General features: G+C 43.7%; 1 protein-coding gene across 3 annotated transcripts in view; it reads right to left on the reverse strand.

Moving 5' to 3' along the window:
• Window positions 1–20629, reverse strand: part of DYNC2H1 (dynein cytoplasmic 2 heavy chain 1) — a 464482-nt gene that overhangs the window by 286922 nt on the left and 156931 nt on the right. For all 3 annotated transcript variants that reach the window (XM_090030141.1, XM_090030133.1, XM_090030125.1), the window contains exons 68-70: window positions 19974–20108; window positions 9781–9924; window positions 7143–7232 (exon numbers count right to left, since the gene is read on the reverse strand). In XM_090030141.1, the coding sequence (XP_089886267.1) occupies window positions 7143–7232; window positions 9781–9924; window positions 19974–20108 (369 nt within the window). The remainder of the gene's footprint in view (window positions 1–7142; window positions 7233–9780; window positions 9925–19973; window positions 20109–20629) is intronic.

Genomic DNA, 20629 nt, shown 5'->3' on the forward strand with positions numbered 1-20629 from the left:
AGAACTTTTGATTAAGAATTATCTGTTTATATTTAATTATAAAATACTATGTAAGAATTTACAAAAGACAAATTCAGTTTAACAGGTTACAAGGTGAGATTAGAGCTATAGACAGATGTTACATTTTTAGTGCTAGAAAAGTTGAAGGGACAGACGACTTCACAGTACTACTCAAATGGCAGAAATGCTACAAAAATATTCTTGGATGAAACAGTAGCATCTTTCTAGTGATGTGTATTATGGCACCATATGTAACATCTGTCCACTTACATGTAGCACTAGAGGGGATCCTTTGGTTCTCCACCATCCCACAGTGCTCTGCTCTCCTGTCCTCCAACGGGGGAGAGAGACCGAGAGCAAGGGGGAATTAAATAAGCATTGCCTTGGTGCTCAGAGCACTTAATAACAGTCCAGGGCTCCAAGGCAAGGGACGGGAAGCAAGCAGAACTACAGCTCCCCACTACAGGAAGTATGCAGTGAGCAGCAGGTCTCTCTGCTGCTGTTCCACAGCGCAGACTCAGAGAGAAGATGCCCCTCTGCCAGAAATGCTGGGCTGCTCTGAAGCCTGTTGCAGCCCTTGGTCCAGAAACTGCAGCTCTTCTTGCCCTGCCCCCCACAATGCCAGCATAAGGCAGCAAAGACTGCTGCCCCCAATACTGACAGCCTGCCTGATATCTCTCTGCAAGGGGCAGGAAGGGCAGGCTGTTGGTGACTGGGTACACTGACAGGCTTCTTATGGTGTGGTGGGGGGAAGCAAAAAAACAACGCCCCTGGCTGGAGGAAATGCCTTTGCAGGGACTCTATAATTCCAGCTAGGTGGCTATAAATGTATTTATATCCCTCATAATACTATAGGAGATCCTGTAGCACTACAAGTGCATACATATTCACAGCCTAAGTAACAGATATATTCCAGAGGGATTGATTCAACTGCATAAAAGCACCACCACCAAGTACTGGATTCTGGTCAAAAGTTCTTGGTTTGAAATCTTGGTAACTGTGCCAGAAGAAAGATAAGAAAGCTACATTCAGATAAAATGTAAACTAATACCCTTTCTGAAGGGAAATTAGTATAGAGAGCTTGAGCTAAAGTTGAACTTCCTGGGCAAGTATATGAAAATATGTGTATGAAATACAAAAAAAAAGTCTGAAACATCTCAAATTGAAACAATATATGAGATAATTTGGAAGAAAATAAACTTTGTCCTTCAAAAAATTACCGAGAAGGGTAGAAGAAAAAAGTCTATGGGGGGTTTTTTTGATCCAGTCACTGACCATAGATACTTCATTTTTGAGAAGGAAGAAAATAGTATAGAGAAATAATAATTAAAAAAAATGTAAACATGGACATAAAAATCTAGGTGTAAAATTCAAGATTAAATTACATAAGAACTCGCAATACAATAAAACAAGAAAAGACTTCTGACATAAATTTTGATCTCCATGTAGCAAGGTATTATATGTTCAAAAAGCAGGTAGGTTATACTCCCTTCTCTATACAGTGCTTGAGCTGCATTCTTTTTTTTGTATCTCACAGCCAGAAAAACACTGATAAACTGAAAATTGTGAAAGAAGAGCAATTAAGATGAAAATCTTGGCTAAAAACTGCCAGATAATGAAATCTATTAGAGGCAGCATGGGGCAGAGGATACAGGGGACAGGCCGTACAGGACAGGCATCACTGAGGGCAATGGCTGTAAGTCCGACTCCAACCCCAAGTGCAGTTTTGGGACAGAGTCGGAGCTGTTGCAGCCACCTGTCCTCATGCCCCAGCTTGTACTCGAATCCAAGACAAGGGGCTTTTTATCCCCATGTTGGGGGGGGGGCACCTCATCTTTGAGTCAAGTAAATATGGTACATGATTATGAGCAAAAGAAGAAGGTATTTAAACCACTATACATATAAACTATATACTATGTCCAAATCACCAAATTGGTTAGTCTCTATAAAACTATATTAGGTAGTCTATTAAAAACTATGTATAAAAACATCTAAATCTGCCATTTCAAAACTGATCAATCTTTTTTCAGTGCCAGTCCACCATATTTTTACTGCATTGTTTCTTGAATACTAATATACATATTTCTACTTCCTTTTTATTCTCAGACAGCCCACTGGTGTGATATTGCTGTCAAATGATACAACAGCAAAAATCAGCAGCGAAGTAAACTGGTATATTGTTGAAGGCTACGTTGATTGCTGAAAACATAGATGAGTTTGTGTTAAATTATCCAGCTGGTTTTACTATAACTATAGTCAGTATGTTAAGTCATGAGTAATTCAGCTCATTACTTATAAAGCTAATATGCTTTTTAATTTCTATGCAGAGAACCTTATTAGTTATATATATGTGAGTGTAACCATACACACAGTCTCCATATTTTAAAAGTTGCTTACTTTAAAATATTAATATTACAAAATAAATGCTACAGTTTAACCTACCTTTGATACAAATAAATAGGTCTTTAATGCTATAAAAAAGAATAAAATGTTATCCGTGGTAAAAAATGGATAAAATTTGGTTAAAAAAAACTCTGGGTAAAAATGGGTAAAAAAACCAAAACAAAACACGTATACTAAAAGCCCATAACAATGCTCAAGCAACTTGACATCTCTCTCTTTCCCAAATATGGTAGATATATCCTGGTATCTACATTTCTAAATTTATTACCAGATTGTATTGGTCTATCTTGTAACTGTCTTACAGTTTTTAGCAAAGACTTTATATTATTTTCTCTTTTTTTTGTGTAACTGCCGCGCGGCACTCTCACATTTATGTAACCTTGAAGTAGACTGTTAATCAAAATGAACGCTTTGTACTTCTCTCCACTGGCATTAAGCTACACATGCGCATTCTGTAAATTTCATTTCTTATCTAAAAGTGTCATTTTTGCAGAAATGAAACTTATGTAGAAAATCTGCCTAGCAATAATTATGTAAAAGAAAATTATCCTATCTGTATACTATAGTTAGTGTCATAGAGGCAGTCCAACAAACATTTATAAAAGAGGCAAAAAGCAGGAAGCAGCAGAGACGACAACTGGAAAACTCTGTGGGCCTGATCACCCCACAGACCGGTTCTCAGCCTCCCCGCCTGGGCGTATCCCAGCGAAGATAAAGGCCTCAGAAATCCGACAACTGACAACGATTCACTGTGTTACAGTATTGCTTTGTGTTTCCCAATTATGAGCCGTTGACCAGTTCTGGGACTTAAGGAGTCGGCAGCCGCACCTAGCTTTGGACTTGTTCCACTGTTGGAACGCAAGGGCTGGCTCTGGAACCTCGTGAACCAACGGACACCCTATAGAATATCCCATTCATGAGCTGTTGACCAGTTCTGGGACTACGGAGCCGGCAGCTGCTGGCTCTGGAACCCCGTGAACCAACAGACCCCTTTAGTATCCAGCATACTGTAACTGAAGAAACATCGGAGACTCCGCTTCTTGACTGCCTCTCATCGTAGCTTAGACAGCATATCTACGCTCGCTATACTTGTATTTACTGCAACTTCGTTCCAACCGGCCTCCCCTCTTACTTGTAAGAGGGTGAGGCCAGGTGAGTGAATAAGTCTTTTTATTTTACTCTATATCTACTCCGTAATAACTTTTATGACTAACATTCCATATCAATGAGCCGTTGACCAGTTCTGGGACTTAAGGAGTCGGCAGCCGCACCTAGCTTTGGACTTGTTCCACTGTTGGAACGCAAGGGCTGGCTCTGGAACCTCGTGAACCAACGGACACCCTATAGATTAAGAGACACTAACTACTTACTCTAAGTCGTCTACTTGTGCCAACTCGGCGAACCTCGAGGGCGGCTAAGAGCTACCTCAATCCCGCCCCACAAGCCGCGCGCTCGCACAACTCCGCAAAGCCCGCGGCTCCCCTAAGCGGTGCCGGAGCCGCTAGCCCGGCATTTCGCCACATATCTAATTATCTGTCTGTTTTTTTTTTAAATTTAAATATTTATAACTAGTAATAATTCCCAACGTTACGCTATGCCATGCCATACCATACCATGTGAATGAAAATTTAAGACAGTCAATTTTATATACATGTGTATTTAATTATATGGTCTATATATTTTTGATACTGTTTTTTGTTATTAAGGTACTACTGAAGAACAAATATGCCATTATGCTAGACTCAACTATGGTAGGCACTGTCTAAACACACAAACAAAACATTGAAAAAAGAAAGGAGACATAAAACCATCTATGTTTTTCCCGCAACCAAAATATGGATGTGTTTGATAGGGTACACTCTTCTCACCTGCAGAAGTTCTGCAAAGGCTAGTGTAGCTTCAGCACTGCAATAATCCTGTGACCTCCATATAGGAATAAAAGACAGACCAAATGTGCACTAAGCTTCCTAAATCATCACCATCATACCTTCCCTCCCAAAGTGATGACAAAGCTGCTTTCTATTTTCACTACCCTCTTGTGAAATAAATATATGGTAAAGCTTTGCCCCAGCTAGCCTCTACCCCGCCTAGCCCCACAGGATGCTGGTCTGCAGGGACACTGCAGGGACAGCCTCCAGCATTAGATGCATGCAGCGCACCATGGTGTGGAAGCTGGGGCACCACACACTGTGCCGCACTTCTGGCTGCAGCTGTGGCTTTGGCTGCGGTGGGATGAACCAGCACCGTGCTCCACAGCAGCATCATGAAGCTGAGCGCCGCGCTCTGGCCCAGGCCAGGCTACAGACAGCAGGAGCAGGGCGATGAGTGCCAGGTGGTTTCCATCCCTCCTGTTGCTGTGGCAGCTCTGACTCGTGCAGGTGGTAGTAAAGCAAGTCCAGCCCTAGGAGGAGGAGGAGGGAATGCCAGTGGCACTGCCCCATCCCAGGCTGGGGCTCCCGCGCTGTACTAGACAGCCTAGCCACAGCTCCCCACCCCCAAGCAGCATCTCCCAGCTGGCTCACCCCTGCCCCCAAGAGCACAGGCACCAGCCCCCAACACCAGTGGCCAAGCCAAATAGCTCCCTGGTGCCCCCAAAGGACCACCCCCTTAACTCCAGGCAGGCCCCACACACCCTGCATGAACCCCCCACACAGCCCCCCCCCCAGATAGTCCCCAAGCCCTAGCCCTCTTATCCCATTCCCCCCACATCCCACAGACTTAACTGTATCCAACTGCCAGGCTGCACCCACTGCCCTGCCTGGCTGTATTGCTGGCCACATGCATGTGTGCACAAATATGCACATGGCACCCCCTACTTCCAATCACCCTCCTCCCACTCCCTCTAGCCCAGAGCAGCTCCTTGCAGGCTGGAATGCCACTGCCCTGAAAAGGGAAACCTGCAGTTTCCTACACCAAAGATTTTCCTTTAACAGGGAAAATCTGTGATTTTCTCCTTTAAAGAGGACAATCCACAGTTTTCCATGGGAAATGGAAAACCTGGATCTCTGGTTATAAGCCTCTGAAAAGCTGCAATTTGCACATGCTCAGCAATCACTTGCTAGACCTAGCTAACATCTCCAAAAAATTCTGTTCTCACTGATCAAAACATTGAGCCCCAACTTTCCTGCTGCTGCCCAGATTGTCCAAGTAACAGTGCCAGAGAGAAAACAGGCACATTCCATCCTCTTACATACAGCCTTTACATATTTGTAGAGTACAGCATAACTGAGCATACTATAGCCAAGGCTACAGGAGCAAAGTAGGGCTTTCCCTACTACAGCTGCTTCGTGCTAGGGTAGATCTGAAAAAAAAACTGGGTGCAGAAGCCTGTGTCTCCTGCACTGTCAGAATCCCCTGCTGACACTCAGACATCATCCAGGAGAAACCTGGCTCATTTAAATGACAAGCATCATGCACAGGGTACTGCAAAAAAGGTCAAAGAAGTAAGCTGGGATAAGAAGCCTAGGGTAGAAAGATGGTAAGTTGGTGGAAAATGAGGCATGAAACCAGAGCCAGATACTAGGACTGACTGGATAGGAAGAAAAGTTATGTGGGTTAACAGGTAACAACAAGTTTTATTATAAAAACAAGACTAAACAGAATAAATCAGTAACTCTATGTTATGATATAGACTGAGAACAAATAAGAAGATATCAGAACAGTACTCTGATCATACCCTGGATCTTAAAACCAGGAATGTAGCTTATATTCAGCCCACTGGCTGAGGGCCTAAAGTCCCTTATCCTCAGAAAGCTTTAGACAAAGACTTGCTGTGGAAGCAAGGCCTAAGTATGGTTTCTTATCTGACCACTTGCATACATACATACGTCACACACTGGATTCTTATGGGTTCACAATATGTAGGCAACTGTGTCCTTCCCAATAGGTGCATGTTTACCAAACTAAGGGTCATCTACACATGATGCTACACACGCTACTATGGCAAAGTAGCTGCTAAAAATAACTGCGCCGCACTTAGGATGCAGTATGGGCTGTTACTGCACTGTGATTTAGTACTTCCTTTTGGAAGTACTAAATCAGTGTAGTAACAATGTTGCCATAGCAACATGTGTAGACAAGCCCTAAGAGTCTTCTCCTAATGACCAGAGGGATATTTGCAGTCTTTCAGACATATCTCAAGGATACCGTCTCTCACTTAAATTTCCCCACCCTGAGGAATACCTTTCTTGGGTGGTCTGTTAGCAGATGACATTTCTGCTTGGATCTCCGTTTTCACAATGTAAATTTGTCATTGCCTGGAAGATCTGGGCTCATGTGGTGAGAGTGTGCCCACAAGGGTGGCAAGTAAACAAACTCATGTTACATGCTAATTCTCAAATGATTCTCCTAATTGTGAATAGGTGAGGCACACCTGAGTTAACTGCAGCCTTACTAAACACCCTTGGATAAATAAAACAATATATCAAAATTACATCTATATCAAATACCATAATGCATATAAACCTAAGGTGACAATCCTGAATGCTGCTTGATCCTACCTATACATAGAAACTACATATGCCATATTAATAAAACAAGCTCAAGACAAACTGCATAACACCCCACAAACCCCAAAACATTATAGGTTCATGACACAGTTTTCTTTCTGTGTGATAGCATAAATACTGCGGCTGGGATATCAACTGCTGCTTATGTGAAGTAGGCTAAGTCAGGGTAGCTGTGAGAATTTAGTTTCATAATTAGTGCAGTATGCAAAGGCCAAAGAAAATAAATCTTACCTTAAACAAGCAGCGGCAAACATATTCATACACCATGTGTGTTAAGGAGCTAATAAGAGACTTGATTCTTTCTTCAGTACTTTCTGACTCCTAGGAAAACAGTAGTTTGAACTTAAAAACTTCAACTGGAAATAAAAATCTGTTTTTGTGTACTTGTACGGATAGCTGACACATAGTTAGGCTGAGGATCTGCCTAATTTTCAGAGCTTCTGAGTACCCAGATTTCCCACTGAGCTCGCCTGCTATTCCCAATGATTCTATTTATGTCATTAATATGGACTGAAAAGTTTATGTTTAAGCACTCTTATACAAGCATTTGGGCCTGAGTCATAGACAACAGGCTGAATATTCACTATACCTGTGAAAGATTTCACAGGATCTGAACCTGTGACCAGCTGAGCAAAACCTATGACATTTCCTGCTGCTCTATTTAGATGCTTTACCATGGAACCCAGGCAAACTGACAGCCCAAAAGACTGAATTTATTTCAGTCCAGAGAACAAGTACGCCACGGACAGCAACACCACCAGTTTCTCCACTGCCAGATCCTACGTATACTTAGTTTCTTCACACTGCTGCACTCACAGGAGTTATCTTTTCCCTAAAGGAACTATATCTAAAAGTGACAGAATGGCTTATTCTCTATACTTAACTAAAACCTTGATTTTCTAGAGCCTTCACTTGCTAGTAATGTGTTTTAACTATGGACATATTATTTTTAGCACTATTACAAATAATTGGTGTAGCATTCAGACAGTCAACTGGGTTGGGTAAAAGAAACAGCCCCACAAAAATCTGCATTCCAAAAAAGACAAAAAGACAACCGGAAAGTGAAACAAATAAGGTGAAGGCTGAATGTCGGTGACATACGAAAACAAAAAATGAAGATGTGTACAATTCTTTGCTAGGCAGGAACAATAAACACAACTTGCCCTCTGCTTAGTCATCATCAAGGTCTAGTTTGTGGAGAATCACCAAGGCAAACAATGTGGAGGAGATGAGTTTTAAGGATAGACAAGGGGGAGGATAATGCGTCTCTGCAGGCTGACTGATCTGACAGGGAGCTTTTTCCACATCATAATAGGCAGCCTGGGAGAAAGTATGAAACTGCTGGCTAGAGAAGCAGAAAATTAGTCAATCAAGGTTGGAATCACTGGCAATGGCAGGTGTCGCTTTATAACAGGATATAAGGATAGACAGGTAGGATGGAGTTAAACGGTGAAAACCTCAGAAAGGAAGGATAAAGAGCTACTGTTTGCTAGTACCGGAAGAACCAATGAAGGATCTTAAAGATGCAGTTTACATACTGAAAGCAATAACCCAAGAAAATAAATCTGAGCAGCAGCATTTTGAAAAGACTTGAGAAGGGAGGGCTGCAGGCCAAAACAATGGAGAATAAAGTAACTAAGGTATGAAATGCTCATGGATGTTTGTGAAAAGTACAGATTAACAGCTGTGTTGCAGCTCAGTTGGACAGTTTTTAAATTAAAAAGAAGGTATATCCTCTGTTGAGCCAAAGAGCATTTTAGAATTTCAAGACTTTCCTTATTCTGCCCCTTACTTTGAGAATTTGTCTAATTCATGGATTACTTCAGGGGTGCTCAATTTGAGGCCATGGGTTGAATGCGGCCAGCAGAGCCTTGGAAACTACCCCACAGGGCTCCCCAGAGGTCGGAAAAGTTGGTGGTGTGGGAGCAGTGGCAGTACTGCCACTCCTCCCTGCTGCCAAAATCCCAAGCCCCATACAAAGGGTCAGAGCCAGGCCAGAACCCTCCCTCCACCCGGCTGGGCTGGGGCCAGGCCATGCCCCCTTCCTCAAGCAGGGCTGGGCCACAACCCTTCCCCCTGCAGGGTTGGGCAATGCCCCCTCCCCAGTAGGGCTGCACTGGGGCTGGGTCATGCCTCCCTCCCCCTGGAGGGTCCAGCTGGGGCTGAGACAAGCCCCCTTCCCTTACACAGTTGGACTGGAGCTGGGCTGCTCCCTCTGCACAGCTGGATGGGGCCTCACTGTGCCCACCTCAGGCACCAGATTGGGACCACTGGCTACTAGTCAGCAGAGGGATCAGGCATGCCCATCTGGCCCACTGAATAAAAAAGGTTGAGCACCACTGGAATAGGTAATTATCGGACACTCCATGTTTAAATAAATAAAATCTCACAAACCTCATGTGGAACCTTCATTTTCAAAACTTACTTTAATCTTAAAAAGGCCATAAATTACAAATGGATGTTCACTATGCCTACTTTTTCCTCAGACCTAAAGAAGAATGCATTGCATTCAAAAGCTTGTCTAAGTCTATCCCAACTATGCAGTTGGTCCAATTAGTGATATTAATCACAAAAGTCCTTGCCTCCCACATGTTACGTGAACCACCATGCCTGTAACATCACTGCAACACTACCAAATGGATGTTACTTTGTTTTCCCATGATGCAGCAAAACTATGGCTCATATACACTGAAAATAAACTTATTTTCTTTATATGCATTCTGAATGTCCAATATTCAGGTTGAAAAAATAATGTAAGTATTCATTTTAAGTTACCCTTTAAAAACAGCCAAAGCGAGCAAGAATTGTAAAGACCACAAGCAGACTGATTTCTCTTCTGCATTCACAGCTGCAAGACAACAGGACATACCTGTTTGTTTTGCAAGGCCCTTTGGAAAAGCCGTAGGAAGGCAGCCAAACTAAAACGGTACATATTATTAATTTTGGACAAGTCAGAGATAATAAAGTACATCTTGCTGGCACTCTCAGCTAGAGGAAGGTAGGCATCCCTCTCCTATGGAGAAAAAGAAACAATGTTCAGAATTGGTACTTTACTGCCATCTAGTGGTCACTGGATCCTTAGGCAACATTGATAAACCACTCACATGTCTTATAGTACTTGATAGCATATAATAACAATTTTGATTAAACTACCAGTCTTTACTTACAAAAGCACTTTGAAATCCATTACACCAGAAACTGTCCACTTGAGAAATTGACATTAAAATGCTCACTTGTGATTCTATAATTAAAATTGCATTTATAATGTTATATGAACCCTAAAGAATTGTATGCTTAGCATTTTTGTTTTAAATCTTCAATTTTAGTGGCATTTACTCCAACTCTTAACAATCACTTGAGGCCTGAAGTTTAATTTAAAGCATTTTAGTTCAAAATGATTGTCCTTTTTATTTTTTTAACATTTTAACATTCAAGTTTAAATTTCTGGGGGATTTGAAAACAGTCTTCAAGTACCCCAAGGGCAGTTACAAGGAATCTGGAGACTATTTTCTGTGGCCACAGGCGACAGGACAAGGAGTAATGGTCTTCAATTTTAGCAAGGAAAATTTAGGCTGGATATTAAGAAATTTCTCAGTCTATGGATGGTTTAACATCGCAGCAGATTACCTAAATAGGTTGTATGTAGAATCTCCATCCTTGGAAATGTTTAGGTATAGATTACGCCATCACTTGTCTGGAATGGTTTAAATAAGGATAATCCCACCTTAAGCAAGCGTTTGGACTAGATGATTTCTTGAGGTACCTAACCATATATTTCTGGAAATCTATTATTCAAGATTAACGTGTTCATTTAAAAACAGAAAGCATAACAATTTTATTCCTGAACATTTCAAAAAACACCCTGCTTCAAAGAAGAAATTCAGCACAAAACTAGGCAAATGCTTATGTCTATATGTAAGATGAAGTCTTGGTCTCACTGAAGTGAAAATCAAAACTGTGATCAACTATAATGGTAGCTTTCAGTGTGGATTTTCACAGAATCATAGAATAATTGGCATTATAAGTGACTTTAGCAGGTCATCTAGCCCAACACCCTGCTCACAGCAGGATTATGCCTAATTAAACCACTCAAGTCAACCTGATCTTGAAAACATCAAAAGGATGAAGATTTCAAATAAATATAATACAATGACCATCACTGATATTCGAGTATGACTACTACAGATACTGGAAATCAGTTTCAATATATAGGGTTCAGGAGATGTGCAAGGGCAAGTTGCTGTCTGCGTTCCCCCCTACTGTCGGCCAAGGTGATGCAATGATGTTCTGTTACTCATTCTGCTTCCTTTGTAGCAGAATGCCAAGCTCGCCTATCATGGGCTATATCCTCCCAGGACATTAAGTCCACTCCAGCAGACTGTATGTGCTGCTTAATGCAGTCCTTGTAGCAGAGTTTGGGACAGCTAACCTACCTACTGCCTTTTTCAAATTCACCATACAGACCTCTCTTAAGCAGCCGATTGTTATCCATGCGTATGACATGGCCAATTCAGGTCATTTACTTCCATGCTAGCATGGCTTCCACACTTGGCATAGCTGCCAGTCGTAGTACTTCATCATTGTGATTTTGTCAAACCATTTCATTCCCATTATGTGGTGTAGGTGGCACTGTTGCAGGCAGTTAAGTTTCTTGATAGTGACGATAAAAGGGGCAGGTCTCTAACCAGTATAGAAGACAAAGGAGCACAACAGCTATCCAAACTTGGCATTGTGTAAACATTTTAACCCGTCTTGTCCATAGTCTTTTTTGCAGGTGACCAAAAGGTGAGGCAGCGGACTAACCCCATGGGCTACAGGAAAGACTCTGAGATGAAGATGCCTACATGACAATTACCCAACTGAAGAAATCTGTTCCAATGCTTAACCATACACATAGTGAAAAAGTTCTTAATGGCAAACCTAAATTTTCCCTGAAGCAATTAAAGACCATTGCTCTTTGTCCTATCCTCTGAGGCTACAGGGGATAGTTTATCTGCATTCTCCTTATAACCACCCTTCAGATATCTGAAGACAGTTACCAAATCTCACTTCGATTTTCTCTTCCCCAGACTGAATAACCATGGTTCTTTCAGCTGTTCCTCATAAATCATGTTTTCCATGCTTCTAATGCTGTTGTTGCTTTCTGCTGGACTCTTTCCAATTTGTCCACAGGCTTCTTGAGGTGTGGGGCCCAAAACTGGACATACTACTACAGATGAGGGTTCAATCAGTGGCAAATAGGGAAAATCGTTTCCATCTGTTTACAACTGACCCTTCTATTACTACAGCCCCAAATGCTCTATATTTTTTTCATAACTGTTGGCTCATTCAGCTTATGGTCCACTATAACCCCCAGGCCTTTTTCTGCAGTACTGTAACCTACACAGTCCTTCCCAGGTCTGTATTTGTATATGCAATTGATCAGTACTAAGGGTAGAACTTTGTTCTTGTCCTTGCTGAATTTCATGTGTCCAGTTTATCCAGGTCATTGTGGACCCTTATCATTACCCTACAAAGTTTCTGCAACTCTACTCAACTTGGTGTCCTCTGCAAATTTTCTAAGTGTACACTCAATCCCATCCTCCATATCACAGAATGGAATATCATTAATGATCATTACTGTGCAGTAAGCAGGAACAGGCCAGCATCTACACATACAGGCATTAAAGCACATTAACACTGTGTGTGTTCTAACTTGGGACTAAAGTTAGTCACCTACATGTACATCTACACAGCAAGACGTCTACATGTGCGTTACTGCACAGTAACTAATTATGCTCAGGACAGTGTAAATCTCCATATTTACTATGCAGTAGGGGCAGGCACATGTAGACACACACCTGTACGTGTGTCTACACCAGTAATTTCAGTTGCTGCAGAGTCAATGCATACATGTTGACACACCCACTGGGCACAATGATCCTATCAGTTGTGTATCTGTTTACAGTACTTTGATCTTGTCTTTATTTCCTTAGATTATTAATGAGAATGTCATAAGAGAAAGTGCCAAAAGCCTTGCTAAAGGCAAGGTACATCATACCCACTATTCTCCCCCCATCCACAGAACTGGTCACCTTATCATAGAAGGAAATCAGGTTGGTCAGGCATGACTTGCTCTTGCTGAATCCACACTGACTGTTTCTGATCACCTTGTTCTCCAGATGCTCAGATATACGTGATTAGCTCCATATTCTTTCCTCCTTCCTTTTCTTAATCATGGTCACTATGTTCATCCTTTTTCTAGTTATCCAGGACTTCACTCAATCTCCATGAGTTCTTAAAGATGATAGTTAATGGGTCTGAAATTAGCTCAGCCAGTTCCTTCATTACTCTGAAGGTACATCCAGTCCAGGCTTGCTGACTCAAAAACATCCAAATTATCTAAAAAATCCCTAACATTCTCCTGAACTCCTTTGTTGAACATTTTCTAGCCTGCTTATCTCCTCCTATCCTTGCTGCTAACTGCATTTTTCATCTGGTAGCCAACCCTGAAGTAAAAAAAGCATTGACTACTTCAGCCTTTTCCTCATCATCTATTTCTGGATTGCAGCCTTTATTCAGTATGGGACCTACAGCTTCCTTAGCCTTCCTCGTACTTCTGACGTAACCATATTGCATTTTTTTTTTACTGAATTTTACAGTGCTTGCTAGTTGTATGTCAAATCATGCCTTGGCCTTCCTGATTTTCTCTCTGCATGCCCATGCAATATTCTTATACTCTTCCCTAGTAATATGGCCAAGTTTCCCTGTTTGTTTGTAGGGTTCCTTTTTAATTTCAGTTTACTGAAGAGTTCGCTGTTTAGCCAGGCCAGCCTTCTGGTGCACTTCCTATTTTTTTATTTTTTTTTTTGCATTGGGTTAGTTTACTCAGGAGGGCAAATTTCAATGAGCTAAGGAGAATAGTCAGGGAAGCACTCAGGTCCCAGAGGAGAGGGGAGCCAGGTGTCCAAGGAGAGTGGTCGCTCCTTAAGGAGATGATCCTCCAAGCCCAAAGGGAGGTAATCCCAACACGGATCAAAGGGAGCAGGAGGGCACACAAGCCCCCATGGCTCACCAAAAGCATCCAGGAATGTCTCCTAGCTAAAAGGGAGGCGTACTCCCAATGGAAAGGAGGGGACATCACCAGGGATAACTATACTGCAGTTGCTCGGGGATGTAGGGGGGCAGTCAGGAAGGCCAAGGCAGAGATGGAACTGGGACTACCTTCCCGGATTAAGGACAATAAGAAGTCCTTCTTTAAATACATAGGGGATAAAAAGAAGGTTCTGGGTAATGTGGGGCCCCTGCAGGACACGTTAGGAAATTTGGTCATCACACCAGACGACAAAGACAACATGTTTAACGATTTCTTCGCCTCCATCTTCCTAAGCAGGGACTGGAACAGTCACCTCCCCGCTGGGCCCCCCTCAGGCCCCAGGGGAGGCGCACCTAGGCCAAGGGTTAGTGAGGAACTAGTTAGGGAGCTTCTGGAGGGACTGGATGTATTCAAGTCAGCCAGTCCAGATGATCTCCACCCTAGAGTACTAAAGGAATTGGCTGAGGTCATTGAAGGATCCTGGCACAGCTTTATGAGCACTCGTGGTGCTCTGGTGCGGTGCCAGAGGACTGGAAGAGGGCCAACATGGTCCCATCTTCAAAAACAGGAAGAAGGAGGACCGGGAAAACTATAGGCCAGTTAGTCTTACCTCGATCCTAGGCAAGCTGTTTGAGAAAATTATTCTGGCACACATCCACGAGGGGCCAGCAGGAGATTTCATGATTAGGGGCAACCAACACGGGTTCATCAGTGGCAGGTCCTGTCTGACCAACCTGGTGGCCTTCTATGATCAGATCACCAAATCCTTAGATGCAGGGGTAGCAGTGGACATAGTCTTCCGGGACTTTCGGAAGGCCTTCAACACTGTCTCTCACCCTGTTCTCATTAAAAAACTGGGGAACAGTGGTGTCAACACCCACACAGTCAATTGGGTCGCCAACTGGCTGGAGGGCTGCACCTAGACAGTGGTGGTGGATGGGTCATTTTCGACCTGGAGGGATGTGGGCAGTGGGGTTCCTCAGGGCTCGGTCCTCGGGCCCGCACTCTTCAACACCTTCATCACTGACTTGGATGAGGGGGTAAAAAGCACCTTGTTCAAATTTGCTGATGACACTAAGATGTGGGGGGATGTGGGCACACTAGAAGGGAGCAACAATCGGACCTAGACAGGTTACAAGGGTGGACGGATGAAAATAGGATGGGATTCAACACCGACAAGTGCAAAGTGATGCACCTGGGGAGGAACAACTGGTACCATACCTACAGGCTGGGGAACTCCCTTCTTGTCAGTACAGAGGCAGAAAAGGATCTTGGAGTCATCACTGATGCCAAGATGAACATGGGCTGACAGTGTGGGGATGGAGTCAGGAAGGCCAACCGTACCCTGTGATGCATCCACAGATGCATCTCAAGCAGGTCCAAGGAGGTGATACTCCCCTTCTATGCGTCACTGGTCAGGCTGCAGTTGGAGTACTGTGTCCACTTCTGGGCGCCACACTTCAAGAGGTATGTGGACAACATGAAGAGGGTCCAGAGGAGGCCACTCGCATGATCAGGGGGCAGCAGGGCAGGCCATACAAGGAGAGGCTACAGGACCTGAACCTGTTCAGCTTCCACAAGAGAAGGCTGAGGGGGGATCTAGTGGCCTGTTACAAACTAATCAGGGGGGATCAGCAGGCATTGGGGAAGTCCCTGTTCCCCTGAGTACTGCCAGGAGTGACCAGGAATAATGGTCACAAGCTGGCAGAGGTGTAGATTTAGGCTAGATATCAGGAGGCGCTACTTCACAGTCAGGGCGGCTAGGATCTGGAACCAACTTCCAAGAGAAGTGGTGCTGGCTCCTACCCTGGGGGTCTTTAAGAGGAGATTAGATGAACACTTTGCTGGGGTCGTTTGACCCCAGTAATCTTTCCTGTGGCAGGGGATCGGACTAGATGATCTACTCAGGTCCCTTCTGACCCTAGAAACTACGAAACTATGAAACTCCTGCACCATTTTAAAGCCTCTTTAAAGTACAGCCAGCTCTCCTTCCTCCTTTTCCCCCTCAGACTTCCTTCCTAGAGGATCCTGCCCACCAGTTTCCTGAGTTAACTAAAGTTTGGTTTTCTAAGGTGCACTGCCTGCCTGCCTTCCAACTCCATCACTGTGTGGTTACTGTCACCTAGTTATCTGGAACTTCACATTCTCAGCCTTACCTGCCTTCATGGTTTGTGAGCAACAAATCACGAAGAACTTCCGCCCAAGTTGTCCTCTCCATCACCTGTACCAAAAAGTTTCTATTACCTGTACTAACACATTAGTAATCTTTCCTGCCATGGCAGGGGGTCGGACTAGATCATCTACTCAGGTCCCTGAGAAACCCAACCCTAGAAACTATGAAACTATTAGCTCCACCACCTGTATACCAACACATTTCAAGAATCTGCTAGATAGCCTGTGCACTGCTGGGTTTCCCTTACAGAAGATGGCACAGTAAATTAAGCCACCATGAGGACGGGGCCCTGGATTTGGAAACTTCAGTTAGTTGCTTAACGAAAGTCTTCTCCACCTCTCCCCTCTGGTCCAGTGGGCTGTATCACACTTGCCATTCTCCCCTCTGATTTTGACCCAGAGACTTTCAGTAGGCCTGTCTCTCACTTCACACAGCACTTGAAAACATTTCTTTTATATATAAAGCAATAGTATCTCTTTTGTTTTTCCCTTGCTTGGCCCTCCTAGACAATTTATACCCATCCAAGACAGGACACCAGTCATGTGAACTATCCCACCAGGTCTCAATTATCCCAATTGCATCATAATTCTATGACTGTACTAGGATCTCCAATTCTTCCTACTTATTCCCCATGCTTCTTGCATTACAATACTAACATTTTAGGTAACTAACCAATTGACCTAATTTCTGTGGAACACTGTTAATGCTTCCCTTATTGTTTCCTCTTGGTTTCTATCTAGGTCCCCCAGCTCTTTGGCTACCTCTGGGCTACTGTCTCCATCCCCCAGTTAACCAATTTTAAATGTGTCCTCACTAAGTTAACAAGCATGTTTGAGAAGACACTCCTCCCCCTCTCTGTCAGGTGGACACCATCTCTTCTTAGCAGTCCTTCCTGGAACACCATCCCATGGCTGAAGATGATCTCTTGGATGTAACTGATCCAGCCTTGGCCTTTACTCCAGATTGGAAAAATGGATGAGAACACCACCTGAGCCCCTGTCCCTTTCACCATTGCATCCAAAGCCCTGTCATCAGATCTGCTCAAGGTCGCCCATGACAGTACCATCAGTGCTCACATGCATAAGCATAGATTCATAGATGCTAGGGTCAGAAGGGACCTCAACAGATCAGAGTCCGACCCCCTGCCTGGGCAGGAAAGGGCACTTGGGTCAGATAACCCCAGCCAGATGCCTATCCAGCCTTCTCTTAAAGACCCCCAAGGTAGGGGAGAGCACCACCTCCCTTGGAAGCCCATTCCAAATTTTGGCCACCCTTACCGTGAAGAAGTTTTTCCTGATATCTAGCCTAAATCTGCTCTCTGTCAGTTTGTGATCATTGTTCCTTGTTACCCCAAGAGGCACCCTGGTGAACTCCGATCCCTTGCTGAGTTCCCCTAATGAATTTGTAAGTGGCCACAAGATGACCTGTCAGCCTTCTCTTGTGGAGACTGAAGAGGTCCAGGTCCCTCAGTCTCTCCCCATAGGGCTTGTCCTGTAAGCCCCTAACCATACAAGTGGTCTTCCTCTGGACCCTCTCCAGTCTATCATCATCCTTCTTGAAGTACAGTGCTCAAAACTGGGCACAGTACTCCAACTGTGGTCTGACCAAAGCCGCATAGATGGGAAGTATAATCTCTTTGGTTCTATTAGTCATGCATCTGCTGATGTGGTTAGCTTTGCTAAAGTGTGGTTAGCTTTGCAGATGATTTTGTCACACTGACAACTCATGTTCATCTTGGAGTCCACTATGATCCCTTTCTGCTTCTGTGCTGCTGAGAGGGTCACTTCCCAGCCAGTAGGTGTGCTGGATATTTTTGCACCCTAGCTGTAGCACTCTGCACTTGTCCTTGTGGTACTGCATCCTATTGTGTACTGCCCACTTTTCTAACCCATCCAGGTCTGCCTGCAATCATTTCCTGCCCTCTGGAGTGTGCACTTCACTCCACAATTTAGTACTGGCCGCAAACTTGGACAGAGTAGACTTCACACCCACATCCAAGTCACTGATGAAGATATTGAAGAGTACAGGTCCAAGGACCGAACCCTGAGGGACCCCACTACCCACATCATTCCAGACTGATACCAACCCATGTACTACCACTCTCTGGGTGCAACTGCTAAGCCAATTTGCCACCCACTGGACCATGTAAACATCTATGTCACAGCCTCTTAATTTATTTATGAGAATAGGATGAGATACCATATTGAAGACCTTGCTAAAATCCAAGAAAACAACATCCACCTCTGCTTCTGCTTCTAAGCATTTTGTAACCCTGTTATAAAACGAAACCAGATTGGTCAGGCATGATCTACCTTCTACAAATCCATGCTGGTTTCCCTGCTGCATTATTTTTCCCATTGGTCTCCCACAAATATGATCCTTCATAATCTTTTCAAAGACCTTTCCAAGGCTGGAGGCGAGATTGACTGGCCTCTTGGTAGTATGAGCAGTATGGAATAGTAGTCATAAGACCAGATGAGCCTCAGCAACCTTTCCATAACACCATGGATGTGGGCTCATGGCATGCAGCAAAACTCCTAAGCAAACAGGTCAGGCCAGCAGATGGATGCCTCTACCCCCCCACAACTGAAAGTCACCAGCACCGACACCCATCTCTTCCTCTTGGTGGCAGTAGTCCTTATCTCACCTCTTGGGGAGTACAGATTGGCCTCTCACATGGAGGGAACAGGCTCCTTCTCTTCCAACGTCAGGGATTCATACCTGTCCTCCAGTAGGACAGTTGCAAGTTCAGAAGAGGTGTGCTGTCTGCTTCCAAAGGTGACAAGCTGCCAGCTTCAACCTTTCTCAGTATATAGATCTTCTGTGTCCTCAAATGCCTTCTCTGGCCATCCCTCTTGCATGATTCTGCAGGTCTCTTTGTGAATCAAGTCAATGAAGTCCTCATGCTCACAGATGCTTCTGAGCCTAGGCACCTCCTTCTGTAACTCTGTTACCTAGCTCCTGAGAGAATCCACCTGGAAGCACCTCACACTGCAAGCGTTCCCTTACCTGACTGACATGTAGTTCTCAGTCCCTGGAAAGCTAGACAGGACCCGAGTGGGAATATTGAAGGTCGGTGCCCCCCTTTCCCTCTGGACAGAGCCCACACAGCTACAGACAGAGGAAGAGCAAGCACTGGCAGTGGATTTGGAAATACAACTTCCTCAGTCTACCTTGGTGATTTTTTTTTCTATCTCTATCTCCTCCTTCCTCTTCTGCTGCTTCTTCCTCTCCTAGAAATTCAGGGCCTTGTCACACATTCACCAGCAACAGTTGCAAATCATTTGAATGTCATGATGTATTAACATGAGTACATTAGGAGATAATCCTTGACTGAAAGGGAAAAACTTTGCAATGTTTTGAGGGCATTTAACAAGCGCTAAACTGCTTGAATGTGTGTTGGCTTGCATTTTAACTGCACTTAGAAGTTGAACACATGATACAACCCTCATTCTTCCTTCTTAGTTTACATATGTTCACCAAGCTTACAATGAAGAAAGGTAGCTGGTTCTAAATCCCACTCAAACTCCCCTAGTTTTGCCGATTCCTGATGCTGCTCATTCCTGGTGTCACTTTTTTATATCTTTATATATCTTTAGACGTGAGTGCTTTCATTTTAACTCAAGACCTTTAACAAAATAGCAAGTATAATTGTTCAAAAAATAAAACCAAATTACATGTAAACCAATTTATGTAAGATCCTTACCTATTAAAAGACTGGCCCATGGAATCAACAAAATACAGTACACAAGAGCAATAATGTCATTTCTTAAACTGAAAACAAAATAAAACTGCTTTAGGAAAACATAGTTACCTGATCAAGGAAGCTCTGAAGTTTGTGAGACTCAGAAAGTGACTCTTGGATTAGTGCACTACTTGCTTTAGTCTGATTCAAAGATTCAATTAGATCCTTATTTTCAAGTATATTGCCTTGTGATGTTGCAAGAGTCTGGAAAAAAATATTTTCAGCATAAATTAAGCTATACATTTACATTTAAAGAAACTACATAGTGTATATAGGTTGATTGGAAAATAAGGCTGGAAGGGACCTCACAAGATCATCCAGTTCCCTGCTGAAGGCAGGATCATCCCAGACTAAGCCATCCAGCCAAATGTCTGTCTAACTTGCCCTTGAAAAATTCCAAAGATGTAGATTACACAGTGTCTCTAGGTTAGCATTTCCCAAACATATGATACATGGGCACACCTTTTTCCAGATTAAAATTGGCAGCACACTTCACTCAGGTGATCCACAGGGCAAATCCAGTCTGCAGGTGCAATCCTGCACAAAGTATTGGCCAAACCAAGTCCCAAGCCAGTGAAGACAGACCCCAATCCAGTTATGTGGAGCCAGATCAGCTGCAGCCCAATTGTCTCTGTGTGGAAGCCCAGGTTCAGCTGTGGCCCAATCCAGATGTGTGGTGCTGGGACAGCGAAGCCCCCATCCAGCCCATTTTTTGGCAGCATGTT

Source organism: Crocodylus siamensis, chromosome 1, assembly GCF_052110815.1.
Source record: "Crocodylus siamensis isolate JL-2025a chromosome 1, ASM5211081v1, whole genome shotgun sequence".
Taxonomy (NCBI): Eukaryota; Metazoa; Chordata; order Crocodylia; family Crocodylidae; genus Crocodylus; species Crocodylus siamensis.